The sequence below is a fragment of the Anomaloglossus baeobatrachus genome, chromosome 8 (assembly GCF_048569485.1).
Source record: "Anomaloglossus baeobatrachus isolate aAnoBae1 chromosome 8, aAnoBae1.hap1, whole genome shotgun sequence".
Classification (NCBI taxonomy): domain Eukaryota; kingdom Metazoa; phylum Chordata; class Amphibia; order Anura; family Aromobatidae; genus Anomaloglossus; species Anomaloglossus baeobatrachus.
The window spans coordinates 178,547,114-178,567,235 of record NC_134360.1 but is presented as its reverse complement, the minus strand read 5'-3'; the positions used below and the strand labels follow the sequence as shown (position 1 = coordinate 178,567,235).

Genomic DNA, 20,122 nt, shown 5'->3' with positions numbered 1-20,122 from the left:
GCTTGACCCCTAGGTGGGCGGCCCTATTCCTGCTTTAGCAGCCACTGGTGTGCCTGACAGGGTGTAGTGCAAGGTGCATCTAGGATTTGTGAATGCTGGTAAAGGCAGTACTGCAGGATAGAGACCCAGAACCATGGGGGGTTGAATGCTGCACTGAAGAGAAAGAGCGTGCAGAACCCTATGACGACCTGAATAGTCCAGTGGCGTCACATTTGTACTTGTCTATGTACGGCCCTTTTTACATGTAAAGCTCCATGGAATAAATGGTGCTATAATGATAATATTGATAATAATGATAATAATAATCATAATGATAATAATAATAATAACAGCATACATCACCACTGCATGACCCTCGGCTGATGCTCGCTGCAGAAGGTCATTAGCGTATCACTTGTGGAGCAGTACCCTTAGAGTAAGGTGGGCTTTGCACGCTACGACATCCAGGTGCAATGTCGGTGGGGTCAAATTGAAAATGACGCACTTCCGGCATCGCATGCGACATCGTAGTGTGTAAAGGCTCGATGATACGATTAACGAGCGCAAAAGCGTCGTAATCGTATCATCGGTGCAGCGTCGGCGTAATCCAAGATTACGCTGACGTGACGGTCCGATGTTGTTCCTCGTTCCTTCGGCAGCACACATCGCTGTGTGTGAAGTCGCAGGAGCGAGGAACATCTCCTACCGGCGTCACTGCGGCTTCCGTAGGATATGCGGAAGGAAGGAGGTGGGCGGGATGTTTACATCCCGCTCATCTCCGCCCCTCCGCTCCTATTGGCCGCCTGCCGTGTGACGTCGCAGTGACGCCATACGACCCGCCCCCTTAATAAGGAGGTGGGTCGCCGGCCAGAGCGACAGTCGCAGGACAGGTGAGTCCATGTGAAGCTGCCGTAGCGATAATGTTCGCTACGGCAGTTATCACAAGGATATCGCAGCTGCGATGGGGGCGAGGACTATCGTGCTCGGCATCGCAGCATCGGCCTGCGATGTCGCAGCGTGCAAAGTACCTCTAAGGCCAGGCTGAGCTGTACGGTAGCTTCTGAAATAACCTGGGCCCCAAAAGACTCCATGTGCACATAGGCAACTTCTGCTAACAAAAAAAAAATGTCCATGGAAACTCCATGTGCACAAAGCCTTAATGAGTGTTACCTGCATTTGGAAAATCTCAGTGCTCGTCTACCTTCCAACAAGCAGAACATTACTTAGATGGACATAGTTCCACAAAATCTCCTAATTGCTCTTTTTTATGAGCTTTCAGCAATAGACTTTCATGTTCAGTATGTATGTATTTAGATTTATTCATACGATTAAAAACAGACTGTGTCAGTATAACGGCAATTTCTTATTTTTATAACTTCATTTATACAGATCATGGCATCAACCATAGCGATAATTGGCTCCGGTATAAGTGGACTTGCAGCTCTCAAATGCAGTTTAGAAGTTGGCCTTCAGGCAACCTGCTTTGAAAAAAGTGACACCGTTGGTGGACTATGGAATTTTATGGTAAGTTTCTTGATGGTTTTTTGTTTTTCAATGGAAGCAGTGAGGGGCCAATTCATCAAAAGAACTGCATACCATGACTGCACTATTGTAGATGCTTCCTTCCGACTTCAACCAACCCACTATACCTTTACCTTTTTCCCACAGATTCCCCCTCCAATAAACACATAACACCTGTTTGGATAAATTGGCCAAATTGACTCTTTATTACACAAACATAACAGTAAATAAATAGCATAACTTTCTTTACGCGAAGAGGGTTCTTTGAGCTCCAAAAATCTGGCAGACGTTCCCATAATATTAATAAATCATCCGGTGTTGCCCCCAGCCGCAATCACAGGTTCGGGGACACTTCTTAACGGAAAATTGTTTACCTAACACCGACTCCCAGGTGGCCCCACCCTTGACAGCCACAAAGTCAGCCAGATAATTTCCATTCCAAAGGAAAAGGAGAGGGTTAACATCCACCTGATGTATAATTCCCCACCACCATTTTACCACCAACTCCAAGAACCCACCTCAGTACCGCTCACCGAAATGACACCAAATAGTTTATTAAAAAGCAAAATCATCTCCTAACAACCCACAACCTAACTCAACACAGGGCAGGATAGAAGGATCTTTTCTGCAGGCCACGCGCGCCGCTCTGGTAGTCCCCACTGCCATTGCTGATCCAATATACCCAATTCAAAACTTATCCACCTCCCTAACTCTTAAGGCCACTTTACATGCTACGATTTATCTGACGATATGTCGTTGGGGTCACAGTTGGCGTGACGCTTTCCGTCATCGTTAGCAACGTCGCTGCGTGTGACACCTCCATGCGCCTCCGAACGATCGCAAATAGGGTGGAAAATCGTTGATCATTGACATGTCGTTCAGTTTCAAAATATTGTTCGTCGTTTGGAACGCAGCAGGCATATTGCTACGTTTGACACCCTGCCAACGACGAACAACATCCACACGACCGCCTTGGTCAAACAGTATATCGCTGAACGATGTAGCATCGTTTGTGAGATGTGTGCGTGTGACCGCTACAAAACAACCTATGAGCGATCTTGGCAAATTGTAACAACGATCTGGGCGTGTCACATCGCTAACGAGATTGCTAGCGATATCGTTGTGTGTAAAGCAGCCTTTAGACTTCCTTCACATGTCAGTGATTCTGGTACGTATGTGACAGTTTTTATATATATGAGAATCATGGACATACGCAGACCCATTATAATCAATGGGTCTGCGCACACATTAAGGATTTCTCACTGACGTGTTTCCCTGCGCTGTACACACATGTCCATGTTTCTGCACGGAGACAAGTCCGTTTTTTTCTGGCATCACTGATGTTCCTCGGACTACACTATGGTGTGATCCATGAAACACATGCCAGAAAGAAACATATCTTTGAAATAAAAAGCTTTTATACTCACCTTCTCCAGCGACACTGTCTCCAGCCGCTGCTGGCTGCTGCTTCCTAGCCAGTTAATTATTCTCATGAATATGCACTGCACCGTGACCCGGAAGTAGCAGCAGCAGTGACACAGCAGTGGCCGGACTCAGCAGAGCTGGAGATTCAGCACCACGGACAGCAGGAGCGGGGACAGGTGAGTTTGGAGTACCTGATCTGCATGTGCTATCACGGATCACGGATAGCACATGGAGAACACATGTGTGCCATGAATCACGGCACATAGAAGTACATATGCGTTTTTAACACAGCAGTGAAAAACGTCTGTGTTTTTTCACTGACTTGTGAATCTAGTGATTTGTCATTTATTGGATTGTGTTTTCTTTTTCAAGAAATTCAGTATTTTATCTGCAGCAGATTGTCAGGATTAGCTGCCTCGTGCCACCTAGTCCTCTTGCTATGTGTGACTACACGCCACCACTGATTAGCAGCTTTCTGTCAAAGTACAATGAGCACAGAAAGCTACCAATAAGTGGTGTGGGCGGGTTAAGCAGACTTCAGAGTTCTTAGCTTTGTTAGATCTGCAGTAAAGAAAACAGGGATTATATGAAATCATTGCAAACAGCTGAGTAAGTAACACATCGCTGGAATTAGCCCCTACATCATGCTGCTTTAAAATTGCATAAAAAAATCTTGATGTCAAAATCCATTTAAAAAAGATAAAGAAATCTAAGCAAGTTTGCATCGCCATATTCCAGCTGACCTGGAGAATAAACTTCTCTAGTCATTTTTACCATACAATAAATGCTATAAAAACAAAAAATTACAATTTCATCTCACTTGGAATTTTTGTTTTCTAAATATTAAATGATAAACTAGATTGTGTCATTTAAAATTACAATTCAACACACAACGACTCAAGAACTTATGCCACAATGTTGACAGAAAATAAAAAAGGGATGGCTGTTGGAAGAAGTGAGAAAAAATCAAAAGGGCAAAAGCAAAAATTGGCTGTGGAGGCAAGGGGTTAATTGGTAAATCTACCTAAAAGGTGTTCATTGGCACTGAAAATTCTTTAACATTGAAAACATGTACAGGCATTACTAATTTAATCTCCAGGAGTTGGTTTTGGAGATGGTAATTGCTTGGCGCTGTTCTATACTTGCAACCACATATCTAGTTTTCAAGACAAGTTATAGTATTTCTCAATGCCCAGAACCCATCCTTCAATAATGTGACATTGTAGATTTTTCTGCATCACTTGTAGTCATGGGTGAGCCCGCTGATATCTGTAATCGGTGGGTCCAACCGAATTTAAATAAAAAACCCTCTTTGGACCTGGAATGAATTCCAAATATCTGCCAGAACGCCGATCCCCATAAAAGTCTATGGGAACCTGAATCACATGCTTTAATATGATGGTCAAAAGTGCTTGGGGGATTATAGCAGGCGCGTTTTACTTACCAATCTACGCATGACTGTAACCCTACTTTTGGGGCTGCACATTATCTCTAATGCATAAGCACTGCTTTCCCCACCCACCGGCAGTCCCGGTGTCTGTGATTGGTTGCAGTCAGTCCTCGCCTCCACCCTGTGTGACATCTTGTCTTGACTGCTTGGAATCACAGAAGCTGTGTGTGCCTCTATAGTGCTGTAAAAATAAATAAATACAAAAATTGGAGTAGGGTTGCCCCATATTATGATACCCAGCACAGATAAAGTATATGGCTAGAGGCTGCAGCTCCCAGCTGTGTGCTTATCTTGGCTGTGTATCAAAATAAGAGGAACCCCATGCGACTTTTTCTTAAATTATTTAAATAAATAATTTTAAAAACTGCATGCCGTCATCCCCAGTTTTGGTACGCAGCCATGATGAAACCAACAGCTGAGGACTGGTATTCTCAGGCTGGGGAGGCCCATGATAATTGGTCCCTCCCCAGCCTAAAAATAACAGCCTGCAGCCACCCAGAATTGTTCCAGCCATTGGATGTAACAATCTCTAAACTTTTCCTGGCTCATCATGTTTGCCCTGATGCGGTGGCAATTATGCTAATATCAGGACTTAATGACAGCTCACAGGTGCCCCTAAGCCTTAGATTAGTAATGGGAGGCATCTATGAGACCCCCTCCATTACTAATCTGTAAGTGAAAAGAAATAAACAAAAACACTGACAAATCCCTGTATTTGAAATTAGGATACAAAAAACTCCACCCACTTCTGCACCTTTATTAACCCAGTTGCAACATAATCCATACGAGGTAGTAGTGTTACAGTTCAGATCTGAACTTTTACAGTCCTGGTTCGCCCATCACTAATCACTTGTCTTTCATGTCTCTTTTACTTACTTACATTTTTCCTTTCCTATGTGACTATGTTCTTTTTAGGACAATACAGAATATGGGAGGGCCAGTATCTACCATTCAGTATTCACAAATGCTTGCAAAGAAATGATGTGCTATCCTGACTTTCCCATACCAGATGAATTCCCGAACTTCATGCACAACACTCTGTTCCTAGATTACCTGAAGCAATATGCCAAACATTTTGACCTGTTGAGGTACATCAAGTTTAAAGTAAGTGTCTTCTATATCTGTATATCTACAACATACAGTATTACAATATGCAAAATAATTGCTGACTCTTTGCACTATATACTGTGGGGGCATATTGGAATTGAAAGCAGTTACAATATGAATAGGGTCACCGCTTTTTATCATAGGTGTATCATTGAAGTTACCTACATTAATGGAAGATCATGCAGGCTTGTACTCTCCATTATTCACTTGAATTAGTCTACAGCTACACTACAATCTCTCTATTGTTAATTTTGTAGCTGTTATCAAGGCAACATTTTTTACACTATATGTTACATTGAGGGGATTTACAAAATTGAGAATGATGTTTGAAGTTAAAACCTCCTCAGTCTATCCCTGGCTCATCCCATGGCTTTCCTACACTGATTGTACAGTTTGTAATTGAAGGACCTTTTCTTTTACTAAAAGTTTCCTCGATGCTTGATTACATAAGGTGATAAAGCTTTTCCCATAAATGGTAAATACAAATACAAGTTGTCTTCAAATTGGGTGGGAACAACTCCATTTTCCAATTGCACAAGCCACAAGAAAGTATGGAAGCTCAATAGACCTCAACGAAAAGATCCCCGGTCCACACAGAGAATATTCTTTAAACCGTAAGTATAGTGTATCTTGGCACTGAGCATACCACTCCAGACCACCACAGGTTTACCTCACTGGATTGTCTAATACTACAGCCCCAGCAGATAATGATGAGCGAGTTTCGAAATACTCGGATTCGTGATACTCGTAACAAGTACTGTCTAATACTCGGGTATGCATTCTGAATAGTGTGTGCAATGCAAGTCAATGGGGAATACTCGCAATGTAACGAGTAATCTGAATGTTGCACTATTCGCTACTTGCACGAATAGTGCGACATTTGGGTGACTCGTTACCTTGCGATTATTCCCTTTTGACTTGCATTCCACACACTATCCGGAATGAATATGCGAGTATTAGACAGTACTCGTTATGAGTATCACAAATCCGAGTATTTCGAAACTTGCTCATCATTTCTAGCAGATTCTTCATAACCAACCTTTTCAGATTGGAAATATACTTCATTTGACTTTACATCAGCCATAGCCCATTCACTACATCTGTAGGGTCTCCTCCACCACCGATAGACTCTCTTCTCTCCTGCATCACTAACAATCACTTTATTTAGCTCACCATCTGTATAGTTTTATTAGACAATGCAGGCATAGATAGGCAAGTAGTTGAGTCAATTAATAGTGATGAGCGAGTACTAAAAAGCTCGGGTGCTCGAAGCTCGGGCCGAGCCTCCCAAGATACTCGTGTACTCGGCCCGAGCAACGAGCCCAATGTTATCCTATGGGAGACCCGAGTATTTTTGTGAAATGACCACCGGCAGCATGTAGAAACCCTAAAAATGGCACAAAAGTCTCCGAAGAGTGCTCAAATGACATGGCAACAGCATGGGGAAGACCCCTTGAAGCATTTATCACTCAAAAGTCACAGCTGTGAACAATTTTGTCCGCGTTTTACGCCATTTTTACGGACTCACCAGAAAACCTTCCAAAATGACACCAAAATGAATTTTCATGGCGGAAATGTTAAGGGCACATACCCAATAGTGAGATAGAGCTAATGTATGTTACTTTTTGAGATCAATACATGAAAGATTTTACGTAAAACATTGTGTGGCACTCCGATGTCCCTGAGAAGAGACGTACATAAAGGCCTCTGAGTCTAATGTGCCCATTTTGAGGAACTGAGTCTTTGTAGTATTTTCCTTTGCCAGGGCAGTCCAAAATTTTGAGGTTCACCAATGACCCTGCATACAGACGTGCATGAGGGCCTGTAAACCTGAAGTGCCCATTGGAAGGAAGTGGGTCTTTTGTAGTATAGCCCGTAGGCAGGGCAGCCAAAAATTGGGAGGCTCCACGTTGTCCCTGGATAGAGACGTGCATGAGGGCCTGTAAACCTGAAGTGCCCATTGGAAGGAAGTGGGTCTTTTGTAGTATAGCCCTTAGGCAGGGCAGCCAAAAATTGGGAGGCTCCACGTTGTCCCTGGATAGAGACGTGCATGAGGGCCTGTAAACCTGAAGTGCCCATTGGAAGGAAGTGGGTCTTTTGTAGTATAGCCCTTAGGCAGGGCAGCCAAAAATTGGGAGGCTCCACGTTGTCCCTGGATAGAGACGTGCATGAGGGCCTGTAAACCTGAAGTGCCCATTGGAAGGAAGTGGGTCTTTTGTAGTATAGCCCTTAGGCAGGGCAGCCAAAAATTGGGAGGCTCCACGTTGTCCCTGGATAGAGATGTGCATGAGGGCCTGTAAACCCGAAGTGCCCATTGGAAGGAAGTGGGTCTTTTGTAGTATAGCCCTTAGGCAGGGCAGCCAAAAATTGGGAGGCTCCACGTTGTCCCTGGATAGAGACGTGCATGAGGGCCTGTAAACCTGAAGTGCCCATTGGAAGGAAGTGGGTCTTTTGTAGTATAGCCCTTAGGCAGGGCATCCAAAAATTGGGAGGCTCCACGTTGTCCCTGGATAGAGACGTGCATGAGGGCCTGTAAACCTGAAGTGCCCATTGGAAGGAAGTGGGTCTTTTGTAGTATAGCCCTTAGGCAGGGCAGCTAAAAATTGGGAGGCTCCACGTTGTCCCTGGATAGAGACGTGCATGAGGGCTTGTAAACCTGAAGTGCCCATTGGAAGGAAGTGGGTCTTTTGTAGTATAGCCCTTAGGCAGGGCAGCCAAAAATTGGGAGGCTCCACGTTGTCCCTGGATAGAGACGTGCATGAGGGCCTGTAAACCTGAAGTGCCCATTGGAAGGAAGTGGGTCTTTTGTAGTATAGCCCTTAGGCAGGGCAGCCAAAAATTGGGAGGCTCCACGTTGTCCCTCCATAGAGACGTGCATGAGGGCCTCAAAACATTGTTCCCATTGCAAAGGAGCGGGTCTCCTGTCGTTGTAATGTCCATTCTGCAAAGAATGGGCGAAAAAATTTACCACTGGGGGTATACCTGAAACAAAGGCCTAACTCTTGTAACGGTCATCATGGTGGCGCATGAGGAGAAGGAGGAGCAGTCCAGCGATTATCCAAAGTCCAGAAGTGTGTACCCATGGGTGACTGGAGGTACATGGCAAATTCCCGTTACAAACTTTAAATTCCGCTCTCATTTGCTGGTGGTGTGGTGAAGTCTGGCCCAATCCAACCCTTGTTCATCTTGATCAGAGTCAGCCTGTCAGCATTTTCAGTTGACAGGCGGGTGCGTTTATCTGTAATGATTCCACCTGCGGCACTAAAAACACGCTCTGACAAAACGCTAGCGGCAGGGCAGGCCAGGACTTCCAAGGCGTAGAGAGCCAATTCATGCCACGTGTCCACCTTGGATACCCAATAATTGTAAGGCACAGAGGAATGTCGGAGTACAGTTGTTCGATCTGCAAGGTACTCCTTGAGCATCTGGGCAAACTTAGGATTTCTTGTGGCACTACCCCGCACCTCAGGGGCTGTGGTACGTGAGGGGCTGAGAAAACTGTCCCACATCTTAAAGACTGTTCCCCTACCTCTGGCGGATTGGACTTGTGCCTCTCTCGGCTGTACGCCTTGGTTGTCCACTGATTCATGACCTATGCCGCTAGCGTTTTGTGAGGGGAATGCTTTGCCTACTTCCGTGACTATGGCCTTCCGGAACTGCTGCATTTTGGTTGACCTCTCCGCCTCGGGAATAAGAGACATAAAGTTCTCCTTGTAGCGTGGGTCTAACAGTGTTACCAACCAGTAATGATTGTCGGCCAAGATGTTCTTAACGCGAGGGTCACGAGACAGGCAGCTTACCATAAAGTCAGCCATGTGCGCCAGACTCTTAACAGCCAGGACTTCAGTAGCCTGACCAACACGTTGACTGAACATGCTGTCCTCCTCCTCCTCCTCATCTACCCTGTCCTCTGGCCAGCCACGCTGAACCGAGGATATGACTGGTGTGCATGTCATATCCTCAATTTGGCCGGAGATTTGCTCCATGTCTTCATCCTCCTCCTCATCATAGTCCTCCACTGCACGTTGTGATGAGACGAGGCTGGGCTGTGTGTTATCACCCACACCCACTACTGTTTCTTGCTGCAACTCATCGCGCTCCGCCTGCAATGCATCATGTTTGGTTTTGAGCAGAGACCGTTTTAGAAGGCAGAGTAGCGGTATGGTGACGCTAATAATGGCATCATCACCACTCACCATCTTGGTGGAGTCCTCAAAGTTTTGGAGGATGGTACATAGGTCGGACATCCATCTCCACTCCTCAGGTGTTATGTGTGGAGTTTGACCCATTTCCCGACGGCTTAGGTGATGCAGGTACTCAACAACTGCCCTCTTCTGCTCACATATCCTGACCAACATGTGCAGAGTTGAATTCCAACGCGTGGGGACATCACACACCAGTCTGTGAGCCGGAAGATGCAAACTGCGCTGAAAGCCGGCAAGGCCGGCTGAAGCAGTAGGTGACTTTCGAAAATGTGCAGACAGGCGGTGAATTTTTACCAGCAGATCAGACAGCTCTGGGTATGACTTTAGAAACCGCTGAACCACGAGGTTGAGCACATGGGCCACGCATGGAACATGTGTCAGCTGGCCTCGCCTCAAAGCCGCCACCAGGTTCCGGCCATTGTCACACACGACCTTTCCTGGCTTTAGGTTCAGAGGTGTGAGCCAGTGATCTGCCTGCTGTTTCAGAGCTGTCCACAGCTCTTCTGCATTGTGGGGTTTGTCACCTATGCAGATTAGCTTCAGCACAGCCTGTTGCCGCTTCGCCGAGGCAGTGCTGCAGTGCTTCCAGCTTGGGACTGGTGTGGAGGGTACAGTGGATGAGGATGCGCAGGAGGAGGAGGAGGCTGAAGAGCATGACATTCCGGAGCTGTAGAGTGTGGGTGAAACACTGACTGAGGTAGGGCCTGCAAACCTTGGTGTGGGAAGGACGTGTTCCGTCCCTCGCTCAGACTGGGTCCCAGCTTCCACAATATTAACCCAGTGTGCCGTCAACGAGATGTAGCGGCCTTGCCCACAAGCACTTGTCCACGTGTCTGTGGTTAGGTGGACTTTGGGTGAAACAGCGTTGTTCAGGGCACGTGTGATGTTTTGTGACACGTGGTTATGCAACGCGGGGACGGCACACCAGGAGAAATAGTGGCGGCTGGGGACCGAGTAACGTGGGACAGCTGCCGCCATCAGGTCGCGGAATGCTTCTGTCTCCACCAGCCTAAAAGGCAACATTTCCAGCGCAAGCAGTCGCGAAATGTTAGCATTTAGAACTGTGGCATGTGGGGTGTTGGCAGTGTATTTGCGCCTGCGTTCAAAGGTTTGCTGAATGGATAACTGAACGCTGCGCTGGGACAAGGACGTTCTTGATGATGGTGTTATTTCTGCGTAGGCAACTGCAGGTGCAGGACCGGAGGAGGCTTGTTCGCAGTCAGCATGGACAGGGGATTGGCTCGCATGCACAACCAGCGAAGACGTAGCAGTGACATTAGCAAGCACTGCTCCTCGACTCTGTTGTACTTCCCACAAAGTCGGGTGCTTGGCTGACATGTGCCTGATCATGCTGGTGGTGGTCAGGCTGCTAGTTTTGGTACCCCTGCTGATGCTGGCACGGCAGGTGTTGCAAATGGCCTTTTTAGAATCATCTGGATCCAACTTAAAAAACTGCCAGACTCGGGAAGACCTAACATTTGTACAGGCACCTTGTGTCGTGTTGTTGTTCCGGGGAACGGTTGCCTGACTTCTGCCTGGAGCCACCACCCTGCTTCTTACTGCCTGTTGGGATGCTACGCCTCCCTCCCCCTGTGCACTGCTGTCCTCGCTCTGCATATCCTCCTGCCAGGTTGGGTCAGTTACTGGATCATCCACCACGTCGTCTTCCTCTTCCGCACCCTGCTCCTCCTCCTGACTTCCTGACAATTGTGTCTCATCATCGTCCACCCCTTGTTGAGACACGTTGCCAACTTCGTGAGAACGTGGCTGCTCAAATATTTGGCCATCTGTACATACGATCTCCTCATGACCCACTTCAACATGAGCTGGCGAGAGGCCAGAATGTGCGAATGGAAACGTGAACAGCTCTTCCGAGTGTCCAAGTGTGGGATCATTAATGTCCGAGGACGTGTACTCAGCCTTGTGGTAGGAAGGAGGATCAGGTTCTGAAATGTGCGGTGCAGTATCACGGCTACTGACACTTGACCGTGTGGAAGACAGAGTGTTTGTGGTGGTGCCAATCTGACTGGAAGCATTATCCGCTATCCAACTAACAACCTGTTGACACTGGTCTTGGTTCAAGAGCGGTGTACTGCTGCGGTCCCCAAGAATTTGGGACAGGACGTGCGAGTGACTAGATGTGGCCCTTTGTTGTGGCAAAATTAGAGCTTGCCCACAACCTCGGCCTCTGCCTGCACCACCATCACGTCCACTTCCTTGTTCCTTGCCAACGCCCTTGCGCATTTTGCAATGCTGTGCTGACGTGTATTCACTAGACTTGGGCGTTATATCAAAGTTTGTGCAAATCGTGCAACTGTACGCTGCCACCGACAGGCACACACGTGCGGTTTTTAAATGCAAGCACGGACGCACTAAGAACCTAACACAGGTTTTAGGAGCAAAAATTAAGAACTCTGACACTATCAGCCACTGCTGACTGACGTGTATTATACACTACACTTGTGCGTTATATAATATTTTTGTAAAAACGCACACAAGTGCACCTGTACGCTGCCACCGACAGGCACACACGTGCGGTTTTTAAATGCAAGCACGGACGCACTAAGAACCTAACACAGGTTTTAGGAGCAAAAATTAAGAACTCTGACACTATCAGCCACTGCTGACTGACGTGTATTATACACTACACTTGTGCGTTATATAATATTTTTGTAAAAACGCACACAAGTGCACCTGTACGCTGCCACCGACAGGCACACACGTGCGGTTTTTAAATGCAAGCACGGACGCTCTAAGAACCTAACAGGTTTTAGGAGCGACAATTGCTGAGAAGTCTGACACTATCAGGACTGTTTTAGACTGTGTACACCAGCCCCAGATATCATGAAGGCTGGTATACGGTCACCACTAGGAATGGCTATATACCCTGCCTGCCTGCCTGCCTGTATACTGCTACAATAGTCCTGACAAGGACTCTTTTGGTCACTAGCCTGTATTCCAACCTGGCTATACCCTGCCTGTATACAGCAACAATAGTCCTGAGAAGGACTCTGCTACTGTACTCCGACCTGGCTATACCCTGCCTGCCTGTATACAACTAGAATAGTCCTGAGAAGGACTTTTGGTCACACTGTTTGCAGCCCTGATACGGAAATAGCTATAAAGGGCCGCAAAACTTTCCCTGAAGCAGCAACACTCTCCCTGCACTGACTGTCTGGATAGCTGTGAGCAGAGCACAGCGCGCCGGCCGGTATAAAGGCTCGGTCACGCTGTGCAGGCCGGCCAATCACTGCAATTCCACAACTAACAGGGCTGTGGCATTGCAGTGGTCTGCCAGCCAATCCCTGCATGAGGGCTGGCTCTCAAAAGAGCGCCAACATGCAGGGATGAAGACCACGAGTACAGCACGAGTATCGCGAGATTACTCGGTCCCCGCCGAGTAGACCGAGTACAGTGATACTCGTGCGAGTACCGAGTAGTAACAAGCATGCTCGCTCATCACTATCAATTAACTCTGCTCTGGAAACTGCCGATGCTGGGGGCCGGGAGATTGTGATTATGCAGGAAGGTCATATACAGTTAGGTCCAGAAATATTTGGACAGTGACACAAGTTTTGTTATTTTGGCTGTTTACAAAAACATGTTCAGAAATACAATTATATATATAATATGGGCTGAAAGTGCACACTCCCAGCTGCAATATCAGAGTTTTCACATCCAAATCGGAGAAAGGGTTTAGGAATCATAGCTCTGTAATGCATAGCCTCCTCTTTTTCAAGGGACCAAAAGTAATTGGACAAGGGACTCTAAGGGCTGCAATTAACTCTGAAGGCGTCTCCCTCGTTAACCTGTAATCAATGAAGTAGTTAAAAGGTCTGGGGTTGATTACAGGTGTGTGGTTTTGCATTTGGAAGCTGTTGCTGTGACCAGACAACATGCGGTCTAAGGAACTCTCAATTGAGGTGAAGCAGAACATCCTGAGGCTGAAAAAAAAGAAAAAATCCATCAGAGAGATAGCAGACATGCTTGGAGTAGCAAAATCAACAGTCGGGTACATTCTGAGAAAAAAGGAATTGACTGGTGAGCTTGGGAACTCAAAAAGGCCTGGGCGTCCACGGATGACAACAGTGGTGGATGATCGCCGCATACTTTCTTTGGTGAAGAAGAACCTGTTCACAACATCAACTGAAGTCCAGAACACTCTCAGTGAAGTAGGTGTATCTGTCTCTAAGTCAACAGTAAAGAGAAGACTCCATGAAAGTAAATACAGAGGGTTCACATCTAGATGCAAACCATTCATCAATTCCAAAAATAGACAGGCCAGAGTTAAATTTGCTGAAAAACACCTCATGAAGGTGGCAGGTGGTTTAGATGGCATCAGCTCAGTTCTGGAAAAGTATTCTATGGACAGATGAGACAAAGATCAACCTGTACCAGAATGATGGGAAGAAAAAAGTTTGGAGAAGAAAGGGAACGGCACATGATCCAAGGCACACCACATCCTCTGTAAAACATGGTGGAGGCAACGAAATGGCATGGGCATGCATGGCTTTCAATGGCACTGGGTCACTTGTGTTTATTGATGACATAACAGCAGACAAGAGTAGCCGGATGAATTCTGAAGTGTACCGGGATATACTTTCAGCCCAGATTCAGCCAAATGCCGCAAAGTTGATCGGACGGCGCTTCATAGTACAGATGGACAATGACCCCAAGCATACAGCCAAAGCTACCCAGGAGTTCATGAGTGCAAAAAAGTGGAACATTCTGCAATGGCCAAGTCAATCACCAGATCTTAACCCAATTGAGCATGCATTTCACTTGCTCAAATCCAGACTTAAGACGGAAAGACCCACAAACAAGCAAGACCTGAAGGCTGCGGCTGTAAAGGCCTGGCAAAGCATTAAGAAGGAGGAAACCCAGCGTTTGGTGATGTCCATGGGTTCCAGACTTAAGGCAGTGATTGCCTCCAAAGGATTCGCAACAAAATATTGAAAATAAAAATATTTTGTTTGGGTTTGGTTTATTTGTCCAATTACTTTTGACCTCCTAAAATGTGGAGTGTTTGTGAAGAAATGTGTACAATTCCTACAATTTCTATCTGATTTTTTTGTTCAAACCTTCAAATTAAACGTTACAATCTGCACTTGAATTCTGTTGTAGAGGTTTCATTTCAAATTCAATGTGGTGGCATGCAGAGCCCAACTCGCGAAAATTGTGTCACTGTCCAAATATTTCTGGACCTAACTGTATATACTTTAGTACAATGTAAAGTAGCCAGTATCAGCTTGAATAACAATGTCAATTTTGGTGTGTCCTCTACATAACTCAACACATAGCCATTAGTGTCTAAACCACCGGCAACAAAAGTGAGTACACCCCTAAGTGAAAATATCCCAATTGTGCCCAATTAGCAATTCTCCTTCCCTGATGTCATTAGTGTTACAAGGTCTCAGGTGTGAATGGTGAACATGTGTGTTACATTTGGTGTTATTGCTCACTGACTCTCATACTGGTTACTGGAAGTGCTGCCAGCATTGCTGCAGTGGATAAAGGAGCAGGGGGTCAGCCTGTCAGTGCTCAGACAATACACCAACCACTCCATCAAATTGGTCTGCATTGCTTTCTTCCCAGAAGGAAGCCTTTTCTAAATAGGATGCACAAGAAAGCCCGCAAATAAGACAAGCACACTAAGGACATAGATTACTGGAACCATGTCCTGTGGTCTGATGAAACTAAAATAAATGTATTTGGTTCAGATGATCTCAAGTGTGTGTGGTGGCTGCAAGCAGATGAGGAGTACAGAGACAAGTGTGCCTTGCCTACAGTCAAGCATGGTGGTGGGAGTGTCATGATTTGGGGCTGCTTGCGTGCCGCTCACTGTTGGGAGCCACAGTTCATTAAGGGAACCATGAATGTCAACATGTACTGTGACATATTGAAGCAGAGCACGATCCCCTCCCTTTGGAAACTGGGCTGCAGGGCAGTATTCCCAGATGATAATGACCCAGACACACCTTCAAGATAACCACTGCTTTGCTAAAGAAACTGAAGGACCGACACTCTATTGAGCATCTGTGGTGCATCATAAAAAGGAAGGTAGAGGTTGGAAGAGGATCCAGCGGCTCCCGTGAAGCTCTAGGAACTTAATGCCCAAGAGAATTATGGCACTACTTGAAACTAATGGTGACCACACAAAATATTAACACTTTGGGCACAATTTGGCCATTTTCACTTCAAGGTATACTCACTTTTGTTACCAGAGGTTTAGACATTAATAGTTGTGTATAGAGTTATTTAGAGGGGACACCAAATTTACACTGTTATACAAGCTGTACACTGACTACTTTAGAGTATATCAAAGTGTCAGATATTCAGTGTTGTTCCATGTAATGATGTAATAAAATATTTACAAAAATTTGAGGTGTTTTGTGATATACTGCATATACTTGAGATATACTTTTGTTAGTATATATAATTTGCATAGCATATCCTATGAACAAAAAAAAAAAATGGTATCTGATAGCTATAACTAATCACTAGCCTCAGTGCTCTTGTGCTGTCCACCTCATCACCAGTGATTGGGTCTATTTTTAATGTTGTGGATTAAAAAGTGGCCCTAGAGCACAAGCCCCATCACCTTACATACATATGCCCCCATGCCATATCATAGCAATATAGTAAAGCACAATTCACATTTCAACAAATGCTAAAGTTTTACTGCTTTCCTGACATGGTTGCTAAAGGCGTCTTTCGATCTGGTATATCCACATTATATAAATTAAAAGTTTAATAGCTAGTTCTTGCTTCTAGAAGTTAGAACCACCTTGTGAAAGCTGGCTCCTGACACCCTCTTCCCTGTTCTGCCTGGAGCTGCACATAATGTCAGTGGAGAGGTGTCAGTACATGCACAATTACTCCACATAATATAATAGGATCTTGGAGAACAGCCAAGAATGAAATATTTCCACATCAGTGCCAAATACCAAAAGCATAACCTACCAAATCAAAAGTACGAAATACCCATGTGTAGCAAAAAATATCTCCAGATCAGATAAAAACAAATGCCATAATGCATTGACTAGTTCTTTCACAACAGGGGCAAACAAATGTAACAGTGACTCCTTTACTTCTACTATTCATTGGCAGCAGTATTGAATCCTTTTCCACCCATTTCCCATTGTCCACAGCACTATCCTCCCCTTCTGTTTACAACAATGTATCCACATGTGGCGCCCCTGAGGCTTCAGTCGCCACAGAGTACTGCACCTTATTTCAGGTGCGATATTCGCCTCGGGTAAGGAGGGGATTAATCACCAGTGTTTCATATTCACACGTTACATATAGCTTAGGAGCCTTCTCACGGGGGAGATGACTCAGGGTAGGCAGGGGGGTGGCCATCATGAGGCATGGGACTTCCCCGGTCACTGAAGCCAGCCACCTGGGGGGCGGGGTCCACTTGGGGTAGAAATAAGAGCAAACTCACGCAATCTTCAGTCAGTCTACCCAGGACACCAGTTCTGGGACACGACACCATCACGACTTTCTTCTCTTCTCTTCACGGGGCCTGCGGCTTGGAGCGGAGCGCTCAGCCTAGGTTCCTCCCGGCTGGAATGGCAACTCTGATAAAGGACTATCTTCTTTCAAACACCGGTGACTGCTTCGAACTTATCCGAGGTCGATGGGGCACATCATAGGTGACTGATACTACCCGGGCAAGCAGCACAAAGAGTGAGTAAAGACACCTGGAACAGCAGAATCTGACTTTGCTGGGGAAGGAAATTCATGCAGTTTTGAGACCAAAACGGCACCCGAAAAATGCAGCAAAAAAACGCAGTGTGCGCACAAGGCCTTAGGAGTATGACCTTTATCTCGAAGATTAGAAAAGTTTATGGAGTGAAGTGCCATGACTGGATAAGAAAGAACTGTCTTATTTATTAGTGAAGAAATACATTTGAATACAATTTTCTTGGCTAATGAGAAGTATATGTAAATGTGACATCAATGGCAATGGTCATCAACCAATGTGGAAGAGAGTTGTGCCAAAATAATACTTTCATAAAGGCAATTGTGCCCAGCTAAGGTAATGGAAATATCGAATATTGGTTTATAAGTTTGGGGAATTTCACATAAGAGAACATATTATAATCAGTGAGTGGTAAAAAATGTACCAAATATATAAATTATTCCATTGGAAGAATTCTCTTTTTAAGGAGCATTTGTTTCATTGTAGGGATTTCTATATTTAATATAGCATATGAATTAATTTAGCTTATAGCTTACCAAATAATAAAATTGGCTTGATCACCTTGAGAGGAGAATTTTAGAAGACGCTAATGAGGGAATTTTACTATTGACTTTGAGCATCCTTTGATTTGTATTATTCTTTTGGCTAAGGCTGTTTTCATACATTCTTATATCGGAAGACTCAGCCTGATCATGGGATCTCCCGATCTGAGCTAACTGCTTCATATATGCCTGTGATGTGAGAACGGATTTGTGAAACCGCCCTAATGTGTAGCTAAAGTACTTTTTGAAATACTCGTATTAGCGTAACTTTAATAAGTAGTAACACCAAATTTTCTGTTAGACAGTTGTGGTCCACATAGAGAAACAACCGGACTTTGCTACAACTGGACAATGGGTTCTTGTTACAGAACATGAAGGATTACAGAAAACGGAGATCTTTGATGCTGTTCTCATTTGCACTGGTCATCATGTTTATCCGAATCTTCCCCTTCAATCCTTCTGTGGTATGCCATATTTTACCATAGCTACTAATATCCTACAGACTTTATGCTTATGTGAAAGGGGTTGGCTGGAACATCCATAGGATAGTTTATCAATATGACACTGGTGGAGGTCCTACACCCAGCACCCTCAACCATCAGCTGAAATCTTTTCTGGCCAAATCTATTTGGTGTACGAGGTGGAAGATGGCAGTACTCGGGAGCAACTGTGATGTGCTGCTGTGTACATTACATATATCTGGCTGCTGTCAGAGGAGATGTAAGTCAATCGAGGGGGATGCACAATGTCAAACACCCACCAATATCATATTAATGACCTATATTATGGATAGATTATCATCAGTTGTTAAGTCTTGGCACCCCCTATAATATCTAGTTATTTAAACATGAAAGATAATTCTTTATGAAACACAAAATAAACTGTTCATTAAAGCATAAGAAAAACAATAATGAACCTTAAAGAGGTTGTCCCTTACTTTTATATTGATAGCCCATCCTTAGGATAGGTCGTCAATATCAGATCGGCCGGGACTGATACCTGGCACCACCGCCGACTAGCTGTTTTTGTTTAGTGGCAGCAGGCAGCCGGAAATGCTCAGTTCTGGAGCTGCTCTGTCTTCTGATAGAGGCCCCAGCTGGGTACTGCCCATCCACTTCCTATTGATTTGACTGGGAGGCGGATGTGCAGTACCCGTCAACAGCTACTATCAGAAGAAGGAGCTGCTCCGGAACTGAGCATTTCCAGCCAAACTGCTGCCACCGCCGGCACCGAGAGCAGCTAATTGGCGGCGGTGTGGGGTGTCGGACCTTGGCCAATCAATGTAAAAGTAGTGGACAACCCCTTTAACCCCTCTTTTTTATGTTGACCATTAATTGGACAAACCATTATTAATTTGCCAGCAGAGGTGAAAATATAGAAAAACATTGGTACTGAACCCCCAAACCAGTAATGCTAATCAGCAGCCACCAATCAGCCACAAAGTTCATATTTGTCAACGGAAAAGAAACTCTGAAAAGGTTGCTGAACATTCCATTCTGGGATGTGGCCTGATATTGCTTTGTGTTAGGACGAGCTATGATTCACTTTTTTTTTGATCTTCAACCTTTATTTAGTCTAATAACTTAAGGCGACTTTACACACAGAGATAAATCTGCGGCAGATCTATGGTTGCAGGGAAATTGTGGACAATCAGTGCCAGGTTTGTGGCTGTGTACAAATGGAACAATATGTCCATGATTTCACTGCAACCACAGATCTGCCATAGATTTATCTCTGCGTGTAAAGTGGCCTTTAGACCAGTGTGTCATCATGTGCCCCTCCAAGGTTTCCAACTTGACTTTTTCTTTTTTTTGGACAACTTATCAAACAATCGTGGACTGACAATTTTTTTATATACATATTGGAAAACCATAATATGGTAAAGATATATAATATGATAATGTGCCGCCCCGTGCTCTGCAGCAGCCGAGCCGCTCGGGTCCGGACCTTCAGTGGGTGGCTCGAGGGTCTCTGGACCCGGGGGTCCATGGTCACTCCGATTTAAAAGGGCTTGGCGGGGTTGGGGGACGTAGGTGTACGGCCGGAGCCGTGTTTGAGTTCGTGACGCCTCCCACGGGTTGTGGTAAAGGTGGACACCACTGCTGCAGCTACAGGGCGCCTGGAAGAGATGTTGCGCAGCAAGTTGTTAAGTCCTGGGTAGGGATGGTGGCCCCGGGACCCGTTG

At 45.4% G+C, this 20,122-nt stretch overlaps 1 protein-coding gene across 2 annotated transcripts in view; it reads left to right on the top strand.

Moving 5' to 3' along the window:
- LOC142250139 (flavin-containing monooxygenase 3-like) overlaps positions 1-20,122 on the top strand; it is a 49,661-nt gene that overhangs the window by 12,273 nt on the left and 17,266 nt on the right. For both annotated transcript variants that reach the window (XM_075322249.1, XM_075322250.1), the window contains exons 2-4: positions 1,369-1,503; positions 5,291-5,479; positions 18,239-18,401. In XM_075322249.1, the coding sequence (XP_075178364.1) occupies positions 1,372-1,503; positions 5,291-5,479; positions 18,239-18,401 (484 nt within the window). In that variant the 5' untranslated portion in view covers positions 1,369-1,371. The remainder of the gene's footprint in view (positions 1-1,368; positions 1,504-5,290; positions 5,480-18,238; positions 18,402-20,122) is intronic.